General features: G+C 38.1%; 1 protein-coding gene across 2 annotated transcripts in view; it reads right to left on the bottom strand.

The window, feature by feature from the left end:
• The window catches only part of AcCoAS (acetyl coenzyme A synthase), a 142,632-nt gene that overhangs the window by 40,267 nt on the left and 79,125 nt on the right, over positions 1-23,240 (bottom strand). Inside the window, exons 5-9 of one of the 2 annotated variants that reach the window (XM_071669833.1) lie at positions 11,067-11,078; positions 10,066-10,181; positions 9,289-9,481; positions 2,010-2,143; positions 1,495-1,684 (exon numbers count right to left, since the gene is read on the bottom strand). In XM_071669833.1, coding sequence (XP_071525934.1) covers positions 1,495-1,684; positions 2,010-2,143; positions 9,289-9,481; positions 10,066-10,181; positions 11,067-11,078 — 645 coding nt within the window. The remainder of the gene's footprint in view (positions 1-1,494; positions 1,685-2,009; positions 2,144-9,288; positions 9,482-10,065; positions 10,182-11,066; positions 11,079-23,240) is intronic. The other variant, XM_071669834.1, reaches the window with a different exon arrangement.

Raw genomic sequence — 23,240 nt, 5'->3', positions numbered from 1 at the left:
TACCTTCTGGCAAGTGATTCACATTAGTCAAGAAGATTGATGGTCCCAGAATAGAACCCTGCAGAGCTCAGCTGGAGAACCCAACCCATTTTGAGAACACTACTCCGACACATATCCTTTGTTCCATTCCAATGAGATAATCTTCTGGTAATCCAGCTTCTTATTCAAGTTCCCATGCAGTACAATGTCGAATGCTTTCTGACAGTCCAGTTATAAACAATCCATCCAGACCTTTCTAGTCCAATGCTGAGGTCATTCTTTTGTAGTAATCTAAGAGGCTCATTACAAATAATTTCCTTTCCTTGAAACCATGTTATTTGTCACTAAGCTGATTTCTTCTCTGCAGGAAGTAATTCATTTGCTTTCAGATTATCTTTTCCAATCTCACATGATTATCTTTTCCAATACTCTCCTATCCACACTCATCAAGGAGACCAGTCTTTAGTTCAACGCCTCTTTGCAGCCTCCTTTCTTATAGATAGGTGTGAAGTCTGCCATTTTTCACTACCCTGGCATTATGCCTTTTCTCCATTGACATCTTGAAGAGTATTACAAGAGGTCTGTCAAGTGTATTTAAACACATCTTTGGCATGTGGTGAAATTTCATCAATAATGTGAGTCTTGTATGGAATGGATGAAGACCCTCTTAGTCTTTTCTAGACATCTCACTGCTTTCTAAGACCTCCTCCCCAGTCCATCACATTGGTGTAAGGGCTTTAGTGTTTTCCATGGTAAAAAAAACTTTTGATCTTTTGATTTAGCTCTTCACATATCTTTACATCAACCTTTGTAACTCTTCCCTATGAATCCCTATGGCTGACTAGCTGCTCTTAAACTGCTAGTTCACTCACGAATTTTGGATGTTCTCTCGACTTAACCACAATTATTTTCAAGATTTCTTTGTTCATCCTGCTATATTCCTTCCTTCATTTCAGATAGTTTACAAATGCTGTCTGATGAGAGTGACACCTATATACTTTCCACAACACATCTCGAAGCTCCTTTGCTCTTTGACATCTTTTACTAAACCATTCCTCCCTCTTCTTAACTTTCCCTCAACAATTGATGCTACAAGTACCCATGTCCCTACTCCATTGTAAATTTCACAGAATCTTTCAACAAAATACTCAGGTTCTCAGCTACTGAACTCCATTTCTCAATCTTTGTTGGGTACTAACTCTGCTCAGTTGGGAATTCAAGGACAGTTGCAAGTGATGCTGATTATATCAACCCCTTTTGTACCAATATTGTAAATTTAGTGTGGTATACCCTCACTAACCCTCAGGGAACTCTGTATGCATATAAAACATTAAGATTAATTTCTAATATGAATACACCATATGGCCCACAATCCATTAGACAGTGTCAGGCATGCAAACACTGCTCAAAAACTTGACACTTTGTTTACAATGTTCAACAGCAAACAAGCACACTCCTATTGGGTTAAAGAGGTGAATTTTCGTCTATCCCTCTGAAGCAAAAATAATTACTTACCGCTGAGCCTGGTTTAGTTGGTGTAGCACCAGGCAGCGGAGTGATCACATGACCCCCAGTCTCTGTCTGCCAGAATGTATCAGCAATGGACACATTGCTATCACCTACTATTTGGTAATACCACATCCACGCCTCAGGATTAATGGGCTCCCCAACACTACCCAAGACTGACAGACTCGAGATGTCATACCTATGTATAATGCAAAAAATGCTCATAAATAAGGGATTTTTCAATCATGAACATAATCTGTATTCAACAAGCTAAGTCACATTTAAAGTAATGGGGTGAATGCAACACTGTTCTTGAAATCTTTAGTAACTACACATTTCTACACCATCTATCACAATAAAATCTTTATGAGAAATTCTGCTTATCAATTCTGCTGTCTTACAGGAGAGACAGACAGAAAAAAAATTCAGAGTAAATAAAATAAGTAGAGGAGGTAAATGTGATTGCTATGTACATAAACATTTAGTCAAAACCTTAAAAACATATAACATTATATGGGACTTACTTTTTCACTGGCTCATCTCCAAACTTCATAAGTGCTCTAATTGCAGTGGGAGCTGTGTAGAATTTGCTTACTTTGTATTTCTTGATAATCTCCCAAAAGCGACCAATGTGTGGATAAGTGGGGACACCCTCAAACTACCAAAGAAAAGATATCTGTGAGACAAACTGTGAGACAAATAACCAAGTGAAAAATTCAGCACTGCTGATATAAGCATCTAGTTTTTATTCAAATGGTTTAACTTACTCATAGATGAACATGAATTCTGTTACAGTACATATTCTGTGCCAAACTAGAAATATAATGTAAGATAAAGTAGCCAAAAGAACATTAGAAAGTGGGTTATGATACCATATAACACACAAATCATTAGAAATGCAGTCAAGATCATAGATATGAAATCATTCAGCAAGCTGTTCACATCATACATAAGCATAAATCTAGAATATGCTTCTTAAATTTGGTTACAACACCTAAGAAGCAAAAAGAGCTAATAGAGTAGGTCCAGAGGATAGCAAAAAATATGACACCAGAATTAAGAGAACTAAGTTACTGGGAAAGGCTAGAGGCTTTAAATTTGCCCACCTTGGAAGAAAAAAGCGAGGTGCAACTTGATTACAACCTTTGTGTTTTCAAAACAAATTGATGACATAAACAGTGAAGAGTTCTCCAAGAGATGAACAACCAGACAACATAATATGAAATTGAGCAAGAAACCTTTTAAATAAGATGCAAGGTAAGAGTGTTGGATGACTATATAAAATGACTGAAGACATAGGTAGTGTAAATAGCATGATAGCATACAGCAATATAAGAAGTTGTATGATAGATAATGTCCAAGAATTTGGGCCCCATAAGTGTAAAACTCCCTCAATGTACAATAAAAGTAGGCAATTACATATAGGTAAATATCTGTATCACCTGCAGGAGTAGTTAGCAAATTTTACTTATAATAGCAATCTAACTTCAATTCTTCTGAAACTATCTTTAGCCCTGTTACTCAGTACATTTCATATAAATATGGGAGAATTCAAAATGAGGCATGGTAAAAACTTGTTGTTTCATCTGTAACGAATGTAAGAAAATGGCAAATATTGCACTCAGAAAAGCAGAACCATCCTTATTCAGTATCACTTGAATTACTGAGAATATCTATCATCAACTTAGCAAGAACTCTCCTTACAGAATAACTATCTATCCATATTTTTGGCACCTGTTCCCTCCAGGGACTCTCAACAAAGGGGCAGCCACAACAAAATATTCTCCACTTATCCCATTCCTTACATGCCTCCCGTGCATACACCATTCCACACATTTTTCCACCATTTCTCTCCATCCAATACTCTTCCACTCTATTTCCCCATGTCAAAAGTGGTCTTCCTCTCACACCAAACGCTTTTACTCCTACTATCATACAATCTCCTTGGAAACTTTCCATCTTGCATTCTTCCCATTTGGCCAAACCACTTTAAAGTATTACATTTCACCCACTCCACCATTACACAATTCATTCCCTTTGCATTCCCTACCATACCAAATTTCTCATGCACCTCCTCATTTCTTTTTTCATTACATCTGGTCATACCACATGCTCCTCTTAAATAACTTATTTCCACAGCCCAGATTCTTGACCTCTGTGGCTCATTCCATGTCCATGTTTTGGCTACATAGGTCAATGTTAGGAGGACTATGCTGTCCATAAATCCATTCTTCATATGCATGCTCACACTTCACCCTTCATTATTCTATCAAGGGACTCAGTAACTTCTATCCTGTACTGCTCTCTCCCTTATCTCACTTAACTCACCTAAGATAGCTCCTACATATTCAATTTCACTCACCTCTTCCAGTCTTTTTCCCCCATATCTGTAACACAGTTTAGTAAAGTTTTTTCTTTCACTCTACACAGATTTACAAAATCTATACTTTCACACCATTTCCTTTCAAATACCATTACTTTTCCAGCCATCTACCTCACATGGTATGTGCTTACACATAGAATAAAACATATTAAACACACTTAAAACCTTCTGCTACTCCTCTTCACTCCATCAATCAATACAAAGTCATCTGCAAACAGGCTTGTCACTAGCCACCATATCTTGCCACCAAACTCCATCTCTGCACCCCCTTTGCCTAATTTTGCTTTCATCTCTCATCTCTCCATCCATATAAATGTTAAAAAGCCATGGTAGTAGTGCAGGTAGGCAGCCACCGAACAGGGAGGTATATTAACAGTACTACCTGTCCAGGTACCAGGAGGGTTAGTGAAGGCTGCACATTGAGCCAGTACTCCAGTGGTTGTCAAGTTGCATTCCTCTGACCCAGGTAGCTGTCTTTCTTTCTGCCACATGCACACATGGTTTGCTGGCATTCTGTTCACATACATACAATCTATTCTTGTCACACAACAGTTTCTTCATAACTAAAAATTTTTCCTTTAAGCAAGATGGGAGGATGAATAGATGGAGGGGGCAGGTAGGAACATTAGACAAGAGCATTAGGTCTAGAAGTAGTAGGCAGGAACATTAGACAGGAGTATTAAGTTTAGAAGCAGAAGTTAGGAATATTATGTGAGAGCATTAGGTAAAAGTAATAGGCTGGAACATCAGGTAGACACATTAGGGAGGACACTCAAAACACTGTGCAAGAGTTGCCCTCTGCCAGTGGCCTGTTAAGGGTGAACCACTAAAAGGCTAAAAAGTGGCAATGGAGTTCACCAGATATGAAGACTCTTTTGCCATGGTCACCCACTTGAGGGACTTCCTGAAGGGAAAAGGCATCAGAGATATAGGTATATAGACATCCAGGGTGACATCACATATCCTTACCTCATTTTTTTTTTTTTTTTTTTTTTTTGCTCTGTCATTGTCTCCCGCGCTTGCGAGGTAGCGCAAGGAAACAGACGAATGAAATGGCCCAACCCACCCCCATACACATGTATATACATACATCCACACATGCAAATATACATACCTACACAGCTTTCCATGGTTTACCCCAGACGCTTCACATGCCCTAATTCAATCCATTGACAGCACGTCAACCCCGGTATACCACATCGATCCAATTCACTTTATTCCTTGCCCTCCTTTCCCCCTCCTGCATGTTCAGGCCCCGATCACACAAAATCTTTTTCACTCCATCTTTCGACCTCCAATTTGGTCTCCCACTTCTCCTCGTTCCCTCCACCTCTGACACATATATCCTCTTGGTCAATCTTTCCTCACTCATTCTCTCCATGTGCCCAAACCATTTCAAAACACCCTCTTCTGCTCTCTCAACCACGCTCTTTTTATTTCCACGCATCTCTCTTACCCTTACGTTACTTACTCGATCAAACCACCTCACACGACACATTGTCCTCAAACATCTCATTTCCAGAACATCCATCCTCCTGCGCACAACTCTATCCATAGCCCACGCCTCGCAACCATACAACATTGTTGGAACCACTATTCCTTCAAACATACCCATTTTTGCTTTCTGAGATAATGTTCTCGACTTCCACACATTCTTCAAGGCTCCCAGAATTTTCGCCCCCTCCCCCACCCTATGATCCACTTCCGCTTCCATGGTTCCATCCGCTGCCAGATCCACTCCCAGATATCTAAAACACTTTACTTCCTCCAGTTTTTCTCCATTCAAACTTACTTCCCAATTGACTTGACCCTCAACCCTACTGTACCTAATTACCTTGCTCTTATTCACAATTACTCTTAACTTTCTTCTTTCACACACTTTACCAAACTCAGTCACCAGCTTCTGCAGTTTCTCACATGAATCAGCCACCAGCGCTGTATCATCAGCGAACAACAACTGACTCACTTCCCAAGCTCTCTCATCCCCAACAGACTTCATACTTGCCCCTCTTTCCAAAACTCTTGCATTCACCTCCCTAACAACCCCATCTATAAACAAATTAAACAACCATGGAGACATCACACACCCCTGCCGCAAACCTACATTCACTGAAAACCAATCACTTTCCTCTCTTCCTACACGTACACATGCCTTACATCCTCGATAAAAACTTTTCACTGCTTCTAACAACTTGCCTCCCACACCATATATTCTTAATACCTTCCACAGAGCATCTCTATCAACTCTATCATATGCCTTATCCAGATCCATAAATGCTACATACAAATCCATTTGCTTTTCTAAGTATTTCTCACATACATTCTTCAAAGCAAACACCTGATCCACACATCCTCTACCACTTCTGAAACCACACTGCTCTTCCCCAATCTGATGCTCTGTACATGCCTTCACCCTCTCAATAAATCTTTTTTTTTCTTATTTTTTTTTATACTTTGTCGCTGTCTCCCGCGTTTGCGAGGTAGCGCAAGGAAACAGACGAAAGAAATGGCCCAACCCCCCCCCCATACACATGTATATACATACGTCCACACACGCAAATATACATACCTACACAGCTTTCCATGGTTTACCCCAGACGCTTCACATGCCCTGCTTCAATCCACTGACAGCACGTCAACCCCGGTATACCACATCGCTCCAATTCACTCTATTCCTTGCCCTCCTTTCACCCTCCTGCATGTTCAGGCCCCGATCACACAAAATCTTTTTCACTCTATCTTTCCACCTCCAATTTGGTCTCCCTCTTCTCCTTGTTCCCTCCACCTCCGACACATATATCCTCTTGGTCAATCTTTCCTCACTCATCCTCTCCATGTGCCCAAACCACTTCAAAACACCCTTATCTGCTCTCTCAACCACGCTCTTTTTATTTCCACACATCTCTCTTACCCTTACGTTACTCACTCGATCAAACCACCTCACACCACACATTGTCCTCAAACATCTCATTTCCAGCACATCCATCCTCCTGCGCACAACTCTATCCATAGCCCACGCCTCGCAACCATACAACATTGTTGGAACCACTATTCCTTCAAACATACCCATTTTTGCTTTCCGAGATAATGTTCTCGACTTCCACACATTCTTCAAGGCCCCCAGGATTTTCGCCCCCTCCCCCACCCTATGATCCACTTCCGCTTCCATGGTTCCATCCGCTGCCAGATCCACTCCCAGATATCTAAAACACTTCACTTCCTCCAGTTTTTCTCCATTCAAACTCACCTCCCAATTGACTTGACCCTCAACCCTACTGTACCTAATAACCTTGCTCTTATTCACATTTACTCTTAACTTTCTTCTTCCACACACTTTTCCAAACTCAGTCACCAGCTTCTGCAGTTTCTCACATGAATCAGCCACCAGCGCTGTATCATCAGCGAACAACAACTGACTCACTTCCCAAGCTCTCTCATCCCCAACAGACTTCATACTTGCCCCTCTTTCCAAAACTCTTGCATTCACCTCCCTAACAACCCCATCCATAAACAAATTAAACAACCATGGAGACATCACACACCCCTGCCGCAAACCTACATTCACTGAGAACCAATCACTTTCCTCTCTTCCTACACGTACACATGCCTTACATCCTCGATAAAAACTTTTCACTGCTTCTAACAACTTTCCTCCCACACCATATATTCTTAATACCTTCCACAGAGCATCTCTATCAACTCTATCGTATGCCTTCTCCAGATCCATAAATGCTACATACAAATCCATTTGCTTTTCTAAGTATTTCTCACATACATTCTTCAAAGCAAACACCTGATCCACACATCCTCTACCACTTCTGAAACCACACTGCTCTTCCCCAATCTGATGCTCTGTACATGCCTTCACCCTCTCAATCAATACTCTCCCATATAATTTACCAGGAATACTCAACAAACTTATACCTCTGTAATTTGAGCACTCACTCTTATCCCCTTTGCCTTTGTACAATGGCACTATGCACGCATTCCGCCAATCCTCAGGCACCTCACCATGAGTCATACATACATTAAATAACCTTACCAACCAGTCAACAATACAGTCACCCCCTTTTTTAATAAATTCCACTGCAATACCATCCAAACCTGCTGCCTTGCCGGCTTTCATCTTCCGCAAAGCTTTCACTACCTCTTCTCTGTTTACCAAATCATTTTCCCTAACCCTCTCACTTTGCACACCACCTCAATCAATACCCTCCCATATAATTTACCAGGAATACTCAACTAACTTATACCTCTGTAATTTGAGCACTCACTCTTATCCCCTTTGCCTTTGTACAATGGCACTATGCACGCATTCCTTACCTCATACCCACATATATACCAAAACTTTCAACTCAACCCTACATCCACTCTTGCAAATGCATCTTCTACTCTGTAGAACACTTTCAAACCATCCAACACCAGTCCCCCTACCCCATATATCCTTAACAAATCCCTTAAAGCATTCCACTTAACTCTGTTATACACTTTTTCCAGATCCATGAAAGATGAATACAATTTCTTACCTTTTGCTAGGCATTTTTCTGCAGTTATTTTCACCACAAAACTGATCCACACATCCCCTACCTTTCCTAAAAACCCCTTGCACCTCAGTTATCAGACATTGTCATTTCTATCACTATCAATCAACACTTGCATACACTTGTCCTGGTATAATTAAACAGACTTATTCCTCTGTAATTGCTATATAAATCCTTTGCACCTTTTCCTTTGAATAAAAGAACATTAATTAATAGCTTACACCCAATACTCATGCACAATCTTCTGCTTCCATGGTAAATCACATATCAAATACATTCACTTTATCACACTTTCTCTTCTACACTTCAATATTTCAGCCATAATCCCATCCACTCCAGGTGTCTTTTGTACCTTCAAACTTATCATCACTATTCTTACCTCCCTTCTTGGTAAGGGTCCATGCGTTTGTATCATTTTCCTTTCATCCCTCATACCCATACATGTAACAACTGCTGCCTCACCTTCTCCCACATTCATCAGTTCTTCAAAATACTCTTTTCACCTTTTCACTTCCTTTTGATTCCTCTTCCTTACTTCTCACATATACATTTCCACTCTTACATCCACCTCCTTCCAAAGCAATATCTTATTTTCCCTAAACTTTTCACTCAACTTTTTTTCAAAATCTTCATCTACTCTTTCTTTGCTTTCCTCTATAAAGTTCTTAACATTTGGTTCCCACATCTTATATTCTTCCCAACTCCTTTTCTGAACTTCCCAGATATATTCCTTTAAGCAATCTATAATATGTCTTTTTTTCTCTTCCACAGCATTTCTAATTGCATTCATCCTTAGAATAATATAAAAATAATAAGTATACAGCCCCTTTGCCACTTCTTAAATTACCTAAAGGTACAGGATATACTATTGCTTCTTACCAACACAGACGTGGCATTATTCAGCATAGGGCCATAGGTAACATATGTGTGACCTGTGATCCAACCAATATCAGCTGTGCAGAAATAAACATCATCTGGGTGGTAGTCGAATGTGTACTTGAAGGTTGTTGCAGCATACAACATATAACCACCAACTGTATGCAAAACTCCTTTAGGCTTCCCTGTACTGCCACTGAAAAGAGAATACATTTAGTCACCCCTAAGCATAACTAAAATCTACAGTTGTTAAGTATCTAAAAATCTTCACTCATGTCAAACACATTTTCTTACTTATTTTAGCTGAGATGGCAAAGTAACCGAATGCCCTTGTTAAGGCTATCTTATTCACACTATATAAATATATACACTAGCATAGGCTGGGTACCCAATCTATTGACCCACCCCTAAGGGAGGATGAACAGCTGGATTGACTGTGGGTCGGCTGCCAAATCAGGATTCAGAACAATGTAACTGAGCCTGGGTAGCCCTTAAATGGGTCATGGTCAGCAATAGTAACTACTATCCCACAAAGGTCCATAGTGCCATTCATCATTTCCAGCTTAAATTAATCACAGCTTACAAGAAGAGAATCACTGTCACAGCTCTATCATAACTTATGACAGAAATCAGATAACTAAGGATAATTAAACTGATCTCTTGGAGTGGTAAAGTTTCAGCAATGTTCTTGCCCCTTACAACATGGCTCCTAGAGGTGGCATAGCAATAATGCAGTTCTTAAGAGTAAGAAAAAAATTACAAACCATACTTATCACAAACCTTGTATAAAGCATGAAAAGGGGGTCTTCAGTATCCATCCACTCTGGTGGACAATCACTGCTTACATCTTTAACTGCTTCATGCCACCATACATCTAATCCTGAATTCCATCCAACCTGCAACATTAGATAACATGTAAATGGGTAATCTACTGCTATTGTAAGTTTATAATCTTGTATCTCATAGTCATAATGAGGACTTGATTAAAATGAGTACATTAACAGAAGATTAAGAATATTGTTCTGATTTCATTATATCACACTATTGATGAAAATGAACTGTATATGCCCACTGTGCGTGCTCTTGAGTTTTTATCAACGTGTGAATAATATGGGAAATTTTCCACCAAAAATGGTGATCTCTGCTACTAAAGAAAATGCATATAATCATATACTGATAAAATGAAATACATATAATTCCAGCAACATTTTCATGTTAAATAAAAAGAAAAGGGGGCTGCTATTCAATTACAAATGTGCAATTTTACAGATAAATCATCTAAATGTGCTTTAGAAAGTACATGACATGAAAAACAAGTGTGCTGACAGTACATATACTTCAAACATAAATAAGCTTTCTTCAGTACACATCAACATATTATACATCATTAAACAAAACTAAAGTAATTCAAGATATCAAATCCTGAAAAACACTCAAACCAAGCAATATAATCAACTTGTGGATTAAAAACTCAGAATAAAAAAAATCAACAATTTACTATTTCAGAATGTCTTTCTGAGGGCATTGGCTGGTTAAACTGTTATTTGTTTATGATACATTTCTTGATTTGAGTGTATCTGTTTGCTTTAAAGCCTTGATGATGGGAAGGATTATTAACCATGGATAATGTTCACTGAAAGAATTAGAAGTTTTTTTAAATATAGTTCTACAAGACAGTGTTTGTGCAGGAACCAAAGTGAGGAAGTTTGTACATACAAACATAGAAAAAACCACCACCTACAGCCCAACATTTATATTACAGCTATGAAATATACCACTACCTTAAAGTTGCCCTGTAGATTCCAGGTCAATGATGGCAGATTTGTATCGGTGGTATCAGAGTCGGGGCAGCAGGTGAGGGAGGCAGTAAGGGAACATGAAGAGGAGAGTTCATTGATAGCAGCAGTACAGATTTACAAACCATACACATCCAAGTCATACAACCAACTTATGACAAGCTACATACTTTTATTTCCACAGAAGGGTGTATGCTAGTCTACTGATGAGACATTTCTATTTCTACATGTATTTTCAGAGATGCTGCCAAGTTTCTTAGATTTAAAAAAATCACTTCCATTACATGCATATAGATACAAATGAATCAAGTAATCACCCCACATCTTATATTCAAAGATAATGCATAATGACCCCATCTGATCTTTTTCTTTCAAATTAAGGTGATCAGCATTCAGTTTTCATGCATACATAACCAAAGTTATCAGAAAGACTTGCACGGTATGTCACAAGTCGGCTGCAGACAGAGGACAAGATGCATTTATAAACACCATTGCAAGTATCAATCTTACAGTATCCAAAATTAGATAATGAATTTACCATTCAGTTTGTTTCACTCATTTATATTATCTTCACACAACAGAACTATAAGAACAGAATCAAAGGGGAAAGTTAAATTACAGTCTTAGTGGCAGATGGGTATCACAGAATAAAAGATTAACAAGATTTACTACAAGAATACAAAGGTATGTTACTTTTATTGCACTGTTGCTATCTTCACGTCCATGTACAAAAATCATGTTAGTTTCAGTCACATATAATATCTAATCATTATCATATTCTTTCTTTATCATTATCTTCCTCATCTACATGGGATGGAAGGATTTATCACTGGATAGACATATCATACATGCACAGGCCTTGATGCATTAGTAGTTAGAATGCTGCTTAGAGTTAACATGGTTAAGAAGATATATTCTTTTCAATTCCTATCCCTAAGGTGAAACAAATGTAATGTACTGTGATCAGCTAATCAGTACATCAGGTAGCACCACTAATTCACAAGTTTCAAGACTGAATTCTCCATTATGCAAAGTTGTCAGCTGCCCACCTGCAAGACAGTGTTCAATGACAACCTCCAAGAGACCACTGTATGCAAAAGGCTAAATGATAAAATGCAAAAGATATGCTAGTGATTAAAGAATAATTTCTGCACTCAGCATAAAAAACATATGCATGACAGTCCACCTCATTCATGGCAGATGGTTAGGATGGTTAGGAAACTAATCAAGAATATATCAGACAAATAACATTCAGTCCCCCTAAAATTATAAGAAAACATCTATCTCCATTTCAGATATTTTACAAGACACATGCATAGTCAAACTGCACAATAAACTGTGTATATATAGTAATGAGCACTTGCTACTTTTTTGTTACAGCACATCTGCATATCACAAATGTATTCTTGAGCGCCTTTCCTACAGATGAGAACATATCAGGAGTATCCTCAAAAGCATCTATGATCACAAAATTGTGGTAGACAAGATGTAAAACAGAACTGGTGCATACTGTCATGGTTTATACACATTGTTTGACTATACATTATTTTTCTTTCTTAATGCTCTTTCAAAAACAAGAATATCAGTGAAAGTGGCTGGTAATTTTTCATAATGTTTGGCCCCTCCTTTGTATACTCACATTCAATAAGCATTTATCAAACTTTCAAAGAATCTATTAGTATGATAATCTGCAAGTGATCTTTTTGAATACTACTAGTATGAAAATCTGCAAGTGATTTTTCTAATAGTTTTTAAGTATGAACTCCAGAAATCTGATCCTTGATCAGAATGTATGCAATCAATGGCTTGATTTCTGATACATGTATTGCTATTGGAGAATTCTGGTTAGGTACTGATACTAAGGGTGCCTACAAGCTCAAAATACTACTTTCCCAAAATTCAGCATACTACTACAATCCTTACATATGCTTTCCTTTATTCATATGGAACCAGTATTGAATGTAGTTTTGTAACTTCTCATTGAAAAATGTAATTAGGATTATTTTCTATTTCATGCACAGCTTTTTGTTCATGTCAATAAAAATTATTTTGATTGCATTTTTTCAAGTTTTGCTCAATGATCTAAAAATTTCAATGTCCAACTCATTTGAGGGAAAATCTGGAAGAAATGAAGGAGGGCCACATCTTATATCCTTCTTCAGATAGGTCAACTCTGTAATTCCAGTTTCATCTTATCTATCTCCCTTAATCTCTGTATGATTTATGTAGTACTATTAATATTCATCCTCTGAATGCTCCCTTATATGGTCAGTCACATGGAATTCACGCTTACTGTTCAAAATCATCTTTTCCTCAATCATGCTGCGATCTGACAGTGGTGTTACATACGAATTCTTTGTTGCATATCAAGAATACGTCCAAGATCCCCTTCTCCTTCTCTCTCTCCTTAAATTGCGAATGATCACATAATAACTGGAAGGGATAATGAGCTGTCAGGTGCTACATGACCATACTAGAACAGGAAGCATGCAAGCAGCTAATTTAGCAGAAACTAAATAACATCATTAAGAGAGAGAAGGAGACATGCAACACTGCTGCAAAGAGAAATGATAAAAGAGCGAGTCGATATAGTGAACTCATTTTGACTGAACTAAGTCATGATGGATGGTGCATGAACAGAACCTAATATGGAGTGTGCAGGGATGGATCAACCCACTGCACAGCTTGAGTTGTTCCGGTAAGAATTACATTTGAAGCCTATATAGAATCCCAAATTCTTTAGACCTTGCTATTTCACTGCATATATAAGTATTCTATATAAGAATAAGTAGGGATGAAGGCCAACAGACACTATTGGATCACAAGTATGTGCTACACAACATTCATGCAAAGGAGAGGTTGCTGCATGTGAAAATGCAAAGAGGGGCAGCAAGTGGGAAGTGAGACTGAATGCTTGAAGTGGCTTAAGGAAAGGCAACATGAACTGTGTGAAGAAAGTGGTGAAAGTGAGTGAGCTTGGAAAAGAGGACTGTGTGCCAAGATACCAAGAGAGAATGAGTGAAGAGTGGCATAGGGTATGATCATGTGAAACAAGGGGAGTGAATGGTAATTAGTGATGTAGTGCTGACATAGGTGCATGAAAAAAGAGAATGACGGGTGGGATAAGGAAATCAAATTGCTACCGAGAGAGAGAAGAGAAGCACATGGATAATACATGCAGAGAAAAAGTTCAAAAGTAAGCAGCAGGAGGTTAATATAAAAATGTAAGAACATGTAAACAAGGCAAATGAGAAATGTTGTGAAAGAGTATCAGTAAACTTCAGAGAGAATAAGAATATACTCTGGAAAGAGCTGAATAGCATGAGAAGAAAAAGAGAACAATTGGGAGCAGATGCAGAAATGGTAACAAAGAAGAGGTGAAAAGGAGATGGAATGAGTATCTTGAGGGACTGCTGAATATTCTAAGTGAAAGGGGGGCAGATTTGGCATGTCTGAGATGAGATAGTAAGGGAAAGCCCTGGTGATTAAAGTAAAAAGAGAGGAGGTAGTGGAAGCCTTGCATTGGCTGTGGCAAAGTGGCAGGAGTGGATGGAAGTGCAGATGAGTGTTGAGAAAAGTAGTGACAATATCAGGCTATTCAACACTAGCATGGCCCAAGGTGAGGTGCCTGGGAAAAATGCATGCATCATGATCTTACATGAATATTAGGGGGCAAAAGTAAGTGCGCATATCATGCAAGTATCTGTTTAGTCTACTCAGTAAGGTCTATGGGAGAGCTGTGAATGTGAAGGTGATGTTAAGGTTATTGCTTTGCACAGGTCTATGGTGATTCTATTATAGTCATAAAAACCTGAGTTAATTTTAATGATAATCAGCCCATGTTATGCAGTCACAGTCACGAAGGAATCACGTGTCTGCATTCTGTAATGTTATGAAAGGGTTGATTTTTGAAATAAATAAACAATTAATGTAGTATTAGCCCTTATGTTTTTTGTAATAAAATTATTGGTTCATTTACTCATGTAAATAAAGTTCTGCCAGTGTGAAAATACACAAATAATAAGTACGTCTGTAAAGTACTTAGTGTGAAATTATTCCCAGAATGAAACCATAAAAAGTGTACATTACAGTGCTTTGGTGTATATAGTGTAAAATCCTGCCAAGAAAAAATCTTACACTTGCTACCTGTGGTCCATTCATCATCTTACCACACCAATATAAAGAAAAGTATAGTGTTTTGGTACAGGGAGGTTCTTCACATATGAATAATATACATTATTCTTTTTTCCTTCACCCACTGGGAAAGAGTCATCTCTGACTTGATGAACGGCAGAGTTCAAAGGCTATGTTATTCCTAGGTACAGGAAAAATTAATACTATCCACATTTCTCCTATATGTAGTTCAGGGCAACTATGAAGGGTAGAAGCAAGGGAATGGAATTTCCCCCCCCATAATATCACTTCCTAAAAGCAAGGATAGAAGGAACAAAGCAAGTCATTTTCCTCAAAAACACAGTTTCTGGTCCCACCTCATTCAAGTAAGAAAAGGCAAGCTGAGGATAAGGCAGAAAGAAAACTACCCAAATATATCCTGCATGTCATAAATAGGTGGCAGGAAATCCTCCTCTCTTGTACTATTTTCCAAATGAAGGAACAAAGGAAGGAAACAAGCAAGGATTTTTTTCCTCTAGGGCTCAGTTATCTGTTCCTGATGCTACCTCAGTGATGTGGGTAATAGTAAATATGTATGAAATAAAAAGAAATTACGTATTTTTTTTCATAATTGTTTGCCAGGAACAGCCTCATTTTCTTACATTAATTCTCTCCCTGTTATGTATATCGCACCAAAACTAAAGCCCTCTAGTCCACAGGCAAGCCACATAAACCTTCTCGTAGTTCCCCAAACTGCTTCAAATGCCTGGCTCAGCCAAATGACAAGTGTTCCCTGTATACCACATCACTCCAATGTGCTCTTTTCTATGCATGCTTCACACCCTCCTGCATGTTCAGGTCCTGATCATTCAAAGATTCTTTCAATCCATCCTTACATCTCCCCCTCCTACTTCTTTCCTCCAATTTTGACATACATACCCTCGTACTCAGACTCATTCTCTCATTCATTCTCTCATTACGTCTAAATAATTTCAGCATAACTTCAGTTTTCGCAGACATTCTCTATATTTTACTTTTAATAGATAAATCAATTTCTGTTCTTTTTTCTCTAAGACCCCAAGCTACACATCCATACGACAGTGTTGGAACTACTATCATCAAACATAACCATCTATGCCCTTACAGACAGTGACATCTCTATCCACACACTCCTCAATGCACCCAAGACCTTAGCCTCCTTCACCCAAATTATGGATTAATTCAACTTCCATGCTTCCATTTGCTGATGTTTCCTCTAGACATTATTCAGATATTTTCTTCTTTCTTTCATACTTGATCACCATTTCCCACATCAGGGGTACTTGCTGGAAACTTGAGTAACCATAACATATTGGTGCAAGCATAGAATTATATGAGTGGCACACATTAAGCCTTTACACTGGATGCTTGCAGAGAACTGATGCCTGGCTTGGGCATCAAGATATGGGTAGCGGTTGCCAGCTGGGTTCACACTGTACCTCAAAAGCATACGAGTTAAAAAGATGATAGTAATTCAGGTACTAGCAATATACAAAAATTAATGGATCAGTTTACATGTATTGCAACCCATGAGTATAAATTTTCTCACAGACATGAACTTGAAGTACCAAAGGACAGTTGCAGACATAGTTTATCAAAGATGAAAACAGCATCTCTACTATACTTAATCAAGAATACATGGAACTTGTCTGATGCATAAAAAACAGTGGTTAATAACAATGCATTGAATATGATTGCATCATGCAAAACAGCACTTAGGGTACATGATGATGTAGCTGAGGGGCATGCATGTGCAGGTGCATATAAGCTTTCAATCTGTGCTTCCTTACCAGTGCTCACTAACTTGCAGGATCTACTCTGTGCCTTCCAACTACTATTTCTTTATCCTAGCATGTCAAAACACGTCCCAAAACTTGAGGTGGTATTCAGCCTTATCTTAATCTAGTATCCACACAAGAAACTTATCAAAATCTTTAGAGAACTTAACATGCTAACACAGTTATGGGAAATACTGGCATCCCCACCCCTTGCTATTCTCCCAACTAGGTAGCGGCAACTTGTTCATTCTGGGCCACCTTCTTTGACCCTTCAAAGAAAGCCACAGAGATGATGTCATTTACCCCCTCATCCCTGGCCACTCTAAAGCTCAGAATTTAAAGAATGTAGGTGTTACCCTAAAAGCAGTCAGAGCTGGTACAGAAATAGGTTCTTAAATCTGAGGAGAAAGCAGAACAGAAAAAAGAACCCAGGAAAAAAAAGGCTTGCCAGACACCAACCCAGAAAGATGTGATTTGAGGTTTAAGAACCTATATTTCTCTCCTCTCTTGTCTGTCCCACCAGCATGAGAGCATACCCACATGAATGAGTCTTGAGAAAAGAAACTTTCAGATAACAGGATTAAACCCAGAGGTAGAAATAAATACCTTCAATGGTAATTCAGTGGCATACTAGACCCTCTTCCTCCTAAAGGAGGAATTCCCAGTCAAAGTGGATAGATCCCAAAAATGTAAGCTAAGGTACTGTCAAAGGTGAGTGGCAAGTGCTACATAACTTGTTGATTTTCTCCATCAAAAAGTTTCTAAGGAAAATGAAGGCAAAGGCCAACTTCCTCACATCATGTGATCTACCACAAAGCCCCGGTTAATCCAATACAATGAATTTCTTAATCCATGGAGGGATATTCCCCACCAAAAAAGTTCCAGGGTTCCAAGGTGCACAAATAAATGTTACCATCTATGACCTCTGGAGAAGTCCAGTCTCCAAGAGAATCAAAAGGGCATAAAACTTGAAGCTCTTTTGGCAATATTTGCAAGATTTAATGATGACAGGAATATTTTCGTATTCAATAGCTTCATTTTCAGCCAGCACTCTAGGGTTTGGGCTTATCTTATACCACTGTGAATGACTTGCATATGCCCCAGTAGTTTTCTTTTTATTCACTGCTACCAGGTTGTACAAATACAGCCATCAACACTTATAGTGGCATTTCACTTACTGTTTTCTGACAATACTAGCCTAAATAGTTTCCATACACAGATCAGCATGTGTGGATACCCTAAAGAAGTCTGTGTCCTCATGTTATGCTGTAATTTCTGAAGTTGACTTACTCTTACAAGATAACAGATATTAATGAAACCCATAAACTTCATCTTTGAGACAAAAATACTTACAATAAGTATGCCATAAAATACTCCTGGAGTACATCTTACCCCAAGCAGCAGTGGCAAAAATTAAAATACACAAAGCAGACATAAACAGGGCCTCTCCAGGCTTATCTGTAAATAATCTCATTTCGAAAATTACAGTATATTTAATTGTAATGGCAAACTCAATGCATTGGAAGGATTAACCAACATGATATTATCAGAAATTAGATTCTTGAACATGGACGTAGACTGTAACTACTGACTCCTTCTAAAGCCCAAGACTATGTGGAAAATAAGCCATCAAGAGAAGACACTGAGGAATTGAAGACCTAAATTGTCAGAAAAACTATTAGGCTGTAAAATGCCTATAACTCTAAAAAGTTCCTCCTTAGGCTCAGTGGAGAAAGAACTGGTCTCCTCAAAAAGAAAGACTGAAGAAGTTTATCCCAAACAGGGACCGTTTGATTAAACAAAATCCAAGGAGCTGGATTTGTAGAAGGGCCCTCATGGGGCAGTTGTGAAACTAGCCATATTCTTTAAAAATGCTAAAGAGAAACTTCACACATCAGATTCTTAAAAAAAGGACTGTAAGGCTTTCCAAACCAACTGGTACCATCTTGAGTAGAAGAACGAATGTTAGAAAAGGTCACCTTTTAGGTATTCTTCAAGCCTCTACTATGGTCTAAATTTTTCCCATACACTGGTCAGTCTAGTTAAAGATGCCAAGGGGGCCAATTGTAAGTCTGTGCACTGTTGTTATGCAATAATTTGTGAAACTGTGTTGCACTACAAGAGAGTAAATATTAGTGATGAAAACCTTCCAAAAATACCACACATCTCACTCTGGAGGCCTAATAATACTCCTGGTATACCTCATACGTCTGGCAGAGGAGCAGTATAAGCTAAAGGGTGCATAGCTCATGTAAATAATGCCTTACTAAATAGAGTTGTACAGATCTATCATTGAATTTAAAATGTTTTGTCTAATTAATTGTAATAACAAACTTGAAGACTTTCTTTTTTAGAAGACTGTATTGTACAACAGTTTCCAAACTGTGAAATGCACCCTATGTGGCAATACAGTTGGCTGGCGGGATGGAATGTCATTCATTTAAATCATAATATGTATCATAATGTATGATGAATGATACATACATACAAAAAATCCAAGCCACATGATAAATGGGATTGATGACAGCAAAAAAAATATTGATAAAGATGATGAATTTGCTGTTATCATTTCCAGAAATAATTCAGTGTACATGAGGCAAGAATGATGAAAATTTTACTGAGCAAATGGGGGCCTTTGAGGCAATATCTGCTGAAGGTAAGCAAGCTGCCACTAATAAGTTGAGAGAACTGTAAGGGTTAGGAAGCCAGAGTTTCTTCACCAAAAAGATAGTGGGCTAGAGGTTCTTAATCCCTATTTTTTGGGAGAATATCCTAGAGAACCTCTTATGCCCACAGGACAGACAATAGATCAGCAAAATAAAATAGCACAATTTCACCTCACTCAAAATCACTCTTTACAACTACATCTCCTACAAATCATTCCATGTAGATCCAAATCCTGCTTATCTCATCATGCACCTTTTAGTAATCAATATTGCTAAAGATACTAAATTTTTGTTATTTTTGCATATCCATTTCTTTAGGTTAACTATTTCAAGACTGTGTCTTACAATTGCAGTCACACAGTTCCATATAACATATCATCCAATTTGTTGGTTCTGGAATATGAAAATCACTTACCAAAGAGAAATGAAGAGAAAGCACCAACTCTCAGGGAGGTTAAAACACTGTTTTTCCCCCTAATTGGGTGCATTCTCTAGGCTCAAACCCTCTCCAACTACCATAATATTAAAGAGGCTGGTTAATGTAACCATATAACATGTCAAGTCTGTTACATCATTGGCACAATGGTGAATGGCTCCTCAAAACTTCATCACTCTCTAATGATCCAAACCTCATCACTCTCTAATGAATGGAGTCTGTCTTGCACCTCCAAACCCATCACTCTCTAACCTATGCAGCCTGTGTCTTGGGCTTGTTACTCCCAGGATGCAAGAAAAGGGGACAAGAAAGGAAAGGGTGGGAAAATAAGTGGATACCTTTGTAGTTTTCAGAATTATGAAATCTTAGTTTCCGAATGAACACAAAGATGATGTTCCTAAAGAGAAAATTGTCCAGGAAATTTGTGTCTATATAGGGTTTTTGCTAAAATAAACTCTAACAAAAAAGTTTGGGTGTAGGTTAACCTTTACCATAAATTATAATCTTCAAACTTTAGAGGGCTTCTATGTCTAAATCTAACACAAGTTCCACAAATTCTTCTTCCTGAATCCAAAGCCATAAACAACAGAGTTTTCCTAAATGGATGCTGCACAGCCATATTCCCTATACTAATAACCAACTGTATAAGAAGAAGGACATCCAAAAGTTCTGTTAAAGGGTAAGGAGTAGCAGTGACAGGTTTCCTTTGAAAAGAGGATCTCAACATTTTGCTACTCCAAACAGGGCAAGAACCATTAGTATCAAATCTAATTTGCAAAGGACTATCACTATCCCTTAATGTGCAATAGGTTTATGTTCTGAGAAACCCTGTCACAAACTGAAACATTGTAAATTAAACAATTGAAACCAAATATCTTAGGGTGTTTAAGCTCCTGAGCAAATTTTCCCATATCTATATCTATATGTGGTATGCATATACAAGAACTTATCTCAAGAACAGTATACTACATTCACTAATCACTTATCTTTGACAATATCTAATGCTTTCATCTTGAAAGCACACATTAAGTCACATTAAATTACAACCATTCAGTCATACTGGATGGATTTTATGTCAAGTGGAAGAAAATTTGCCAAAATTTGGCACTTAATGTTGAAAAGTTTGGAGTTAGATGCTTCTCTTCAGAAATTTCTTACTTATGAACTATTAATTAGACAATCACAAAAAATGGAGAAAACTGGTGGTAGCAATCAAACTGCTATCAAGCAAAGGAATGCGAAATATCCAGGGAGAGCTAGCACCTGTGGTCCAGTGTTCAGCATTGCTGACCACAAATCAGCATGGGCCAGCCAAAGATCAAACATGCATGGATTCAAATCCTGGATATGTTCATCATCCATTTGCAATTAGTCATTAAATGGGTGCCTAGCTTACCCTGGGGTGTATGTGTGTTCATAGACATATACATAAGAGTAAAGTTACGATACAGATATACAGGGTAAAGAGATGGGGCAACACAAGTGTAAAACTCTCTCCCAATAACACACAAATATTAATTCAAATCATGTTCAGTAATACAGCAAACTGCATTTACATATTTTTTTAACACAACCCTCTTCAGTATTCATAAAATTAACAGAGAAAATAGGAGACAAAAATCAAACAACCATTGAGTTAAAAGAACCTTCTCACCCTGAGATCAATATACCAGTAAGCATCCTCCAAATCCAAATTCCCAGCCCACACACCTTTCATAAGTGTTTTGTGAACACTTTTCTGCAGTCAAATCTGCCTGTTAAAAAGCAAAAGGACTAAAATCATTCTTTTCATGCTTTCTTATACTGGAAAAAGAGCTGTTCATCAAAACTAGTCCTGCAGCTGATTCGACCTCATTTCTGTTTATCAATTATACAATACAAACATTTAACAAGAAGGGTGTTCCATGGAACTCCTGTCATATGCATAGCAGCAGAGTTACTGCAAGTGATGGGTGGTAATATTATTTGGAAAACATCAAAAACATCCATATTTAGTTCTACGGACAATGGGGAAATTTTCTTCCAGTTATAAGCAACATCAGGTTCCAGGTTAATCCTTTTTATGAGTGGCATAACTAAAGCAAAATCTAATTTAAAGTAATGGAACTTATGCCATTCAATTATTTAGGTGTTAAGAAAGACTTGTATAAAGCACTGTATACAGTTACATATGCCTGACCTGACGATTATAGGTCTATCAAAACACATAATGAAACCATGGTGTAACCTCTGACGATAAATCGATGGTTGATGGAAAAAGCAATTCCCTAAGTGTTTGTCATGCTACACAGGCAAGAAAACAGTGACTCAGGCTTTCACCTCTTAATATGTAAGAAGTGGCTGGACAACTTTTTTGTACTGCTGCAGCATCTATCATGCCTATCTATCAAATCTACCAAAGTTTTAAGAGCTCCTGAGCCCAACCTCTAACACTTTCAGAATTACTTTGAAGTACCTTAATTTCATCCAGAAGCTCCATACTAAAATAAAAGAGTTAAACTGACCCCAAAAGAAGCAACACCTCTTTTAGTGACAATGAAATCTTTACACCTAACAGTTTCCCCCCTAAAAAAAAAAGAAAAAAAAAAGGATAAATAAACTGGCAAACCATGTCTTATATAATTCAGAGAGATTTTCGAGTCTGCTATATAACTACTATGGTCTTTTCTCAGTCCCTTAGATACCTACACTCAACAGATTTTTTTTTTTTTTTGTTAAACTGAACAAATACAGATTTCCTAAATCTAAGGGTTTCTTTATTGTATCAACAGAAAAAATAGATTTATGAAAGGGCAAAAACTGCAAAAGTTCTTGAAATTCTCCGTACAAATAAGAAAATACAATCTGGCATCTCAAAAGGCCAGAACTAGCATGATGTGGGCTGGAGGCAAGCAAGTGCCATCTCATCCCATGACAGTGATGTCATGAATATGGGTGGGTTGCTGTATGATTGCTGGTACGTTTTATGATGGTCTTGGAGTTCTCCTACTCCCAAAGCTCAGTCTGAGACCAAATTATCATATTGCTCCTCCACTCAGTCAGTCTCCTCGAGTCTATGGCCTGTAAGCAAACTTAACTGACACTACTGTAAGCAAACTTAACTGACACTACCACACATAATAGAGTT

The sequence above is a fragment of the Panulirus ornatus genome, chromosome 14 (genome assembly GCF_036320965.1).
Source record: "Panulirus ornatus isolate Po-2019 chromosome 14, ASM3632096v1, whole genome shotgun sequence".
Taxonomy (NCBI): Eukaryota; Metazoa; Arthropoda; class Malacostraca; order Decapoda; family Palinuridae; genus Panulirus; species Panulirus ornatus.
This window is presented reverse-complemented; position numbering and strand designations above follow the sequence as displayed.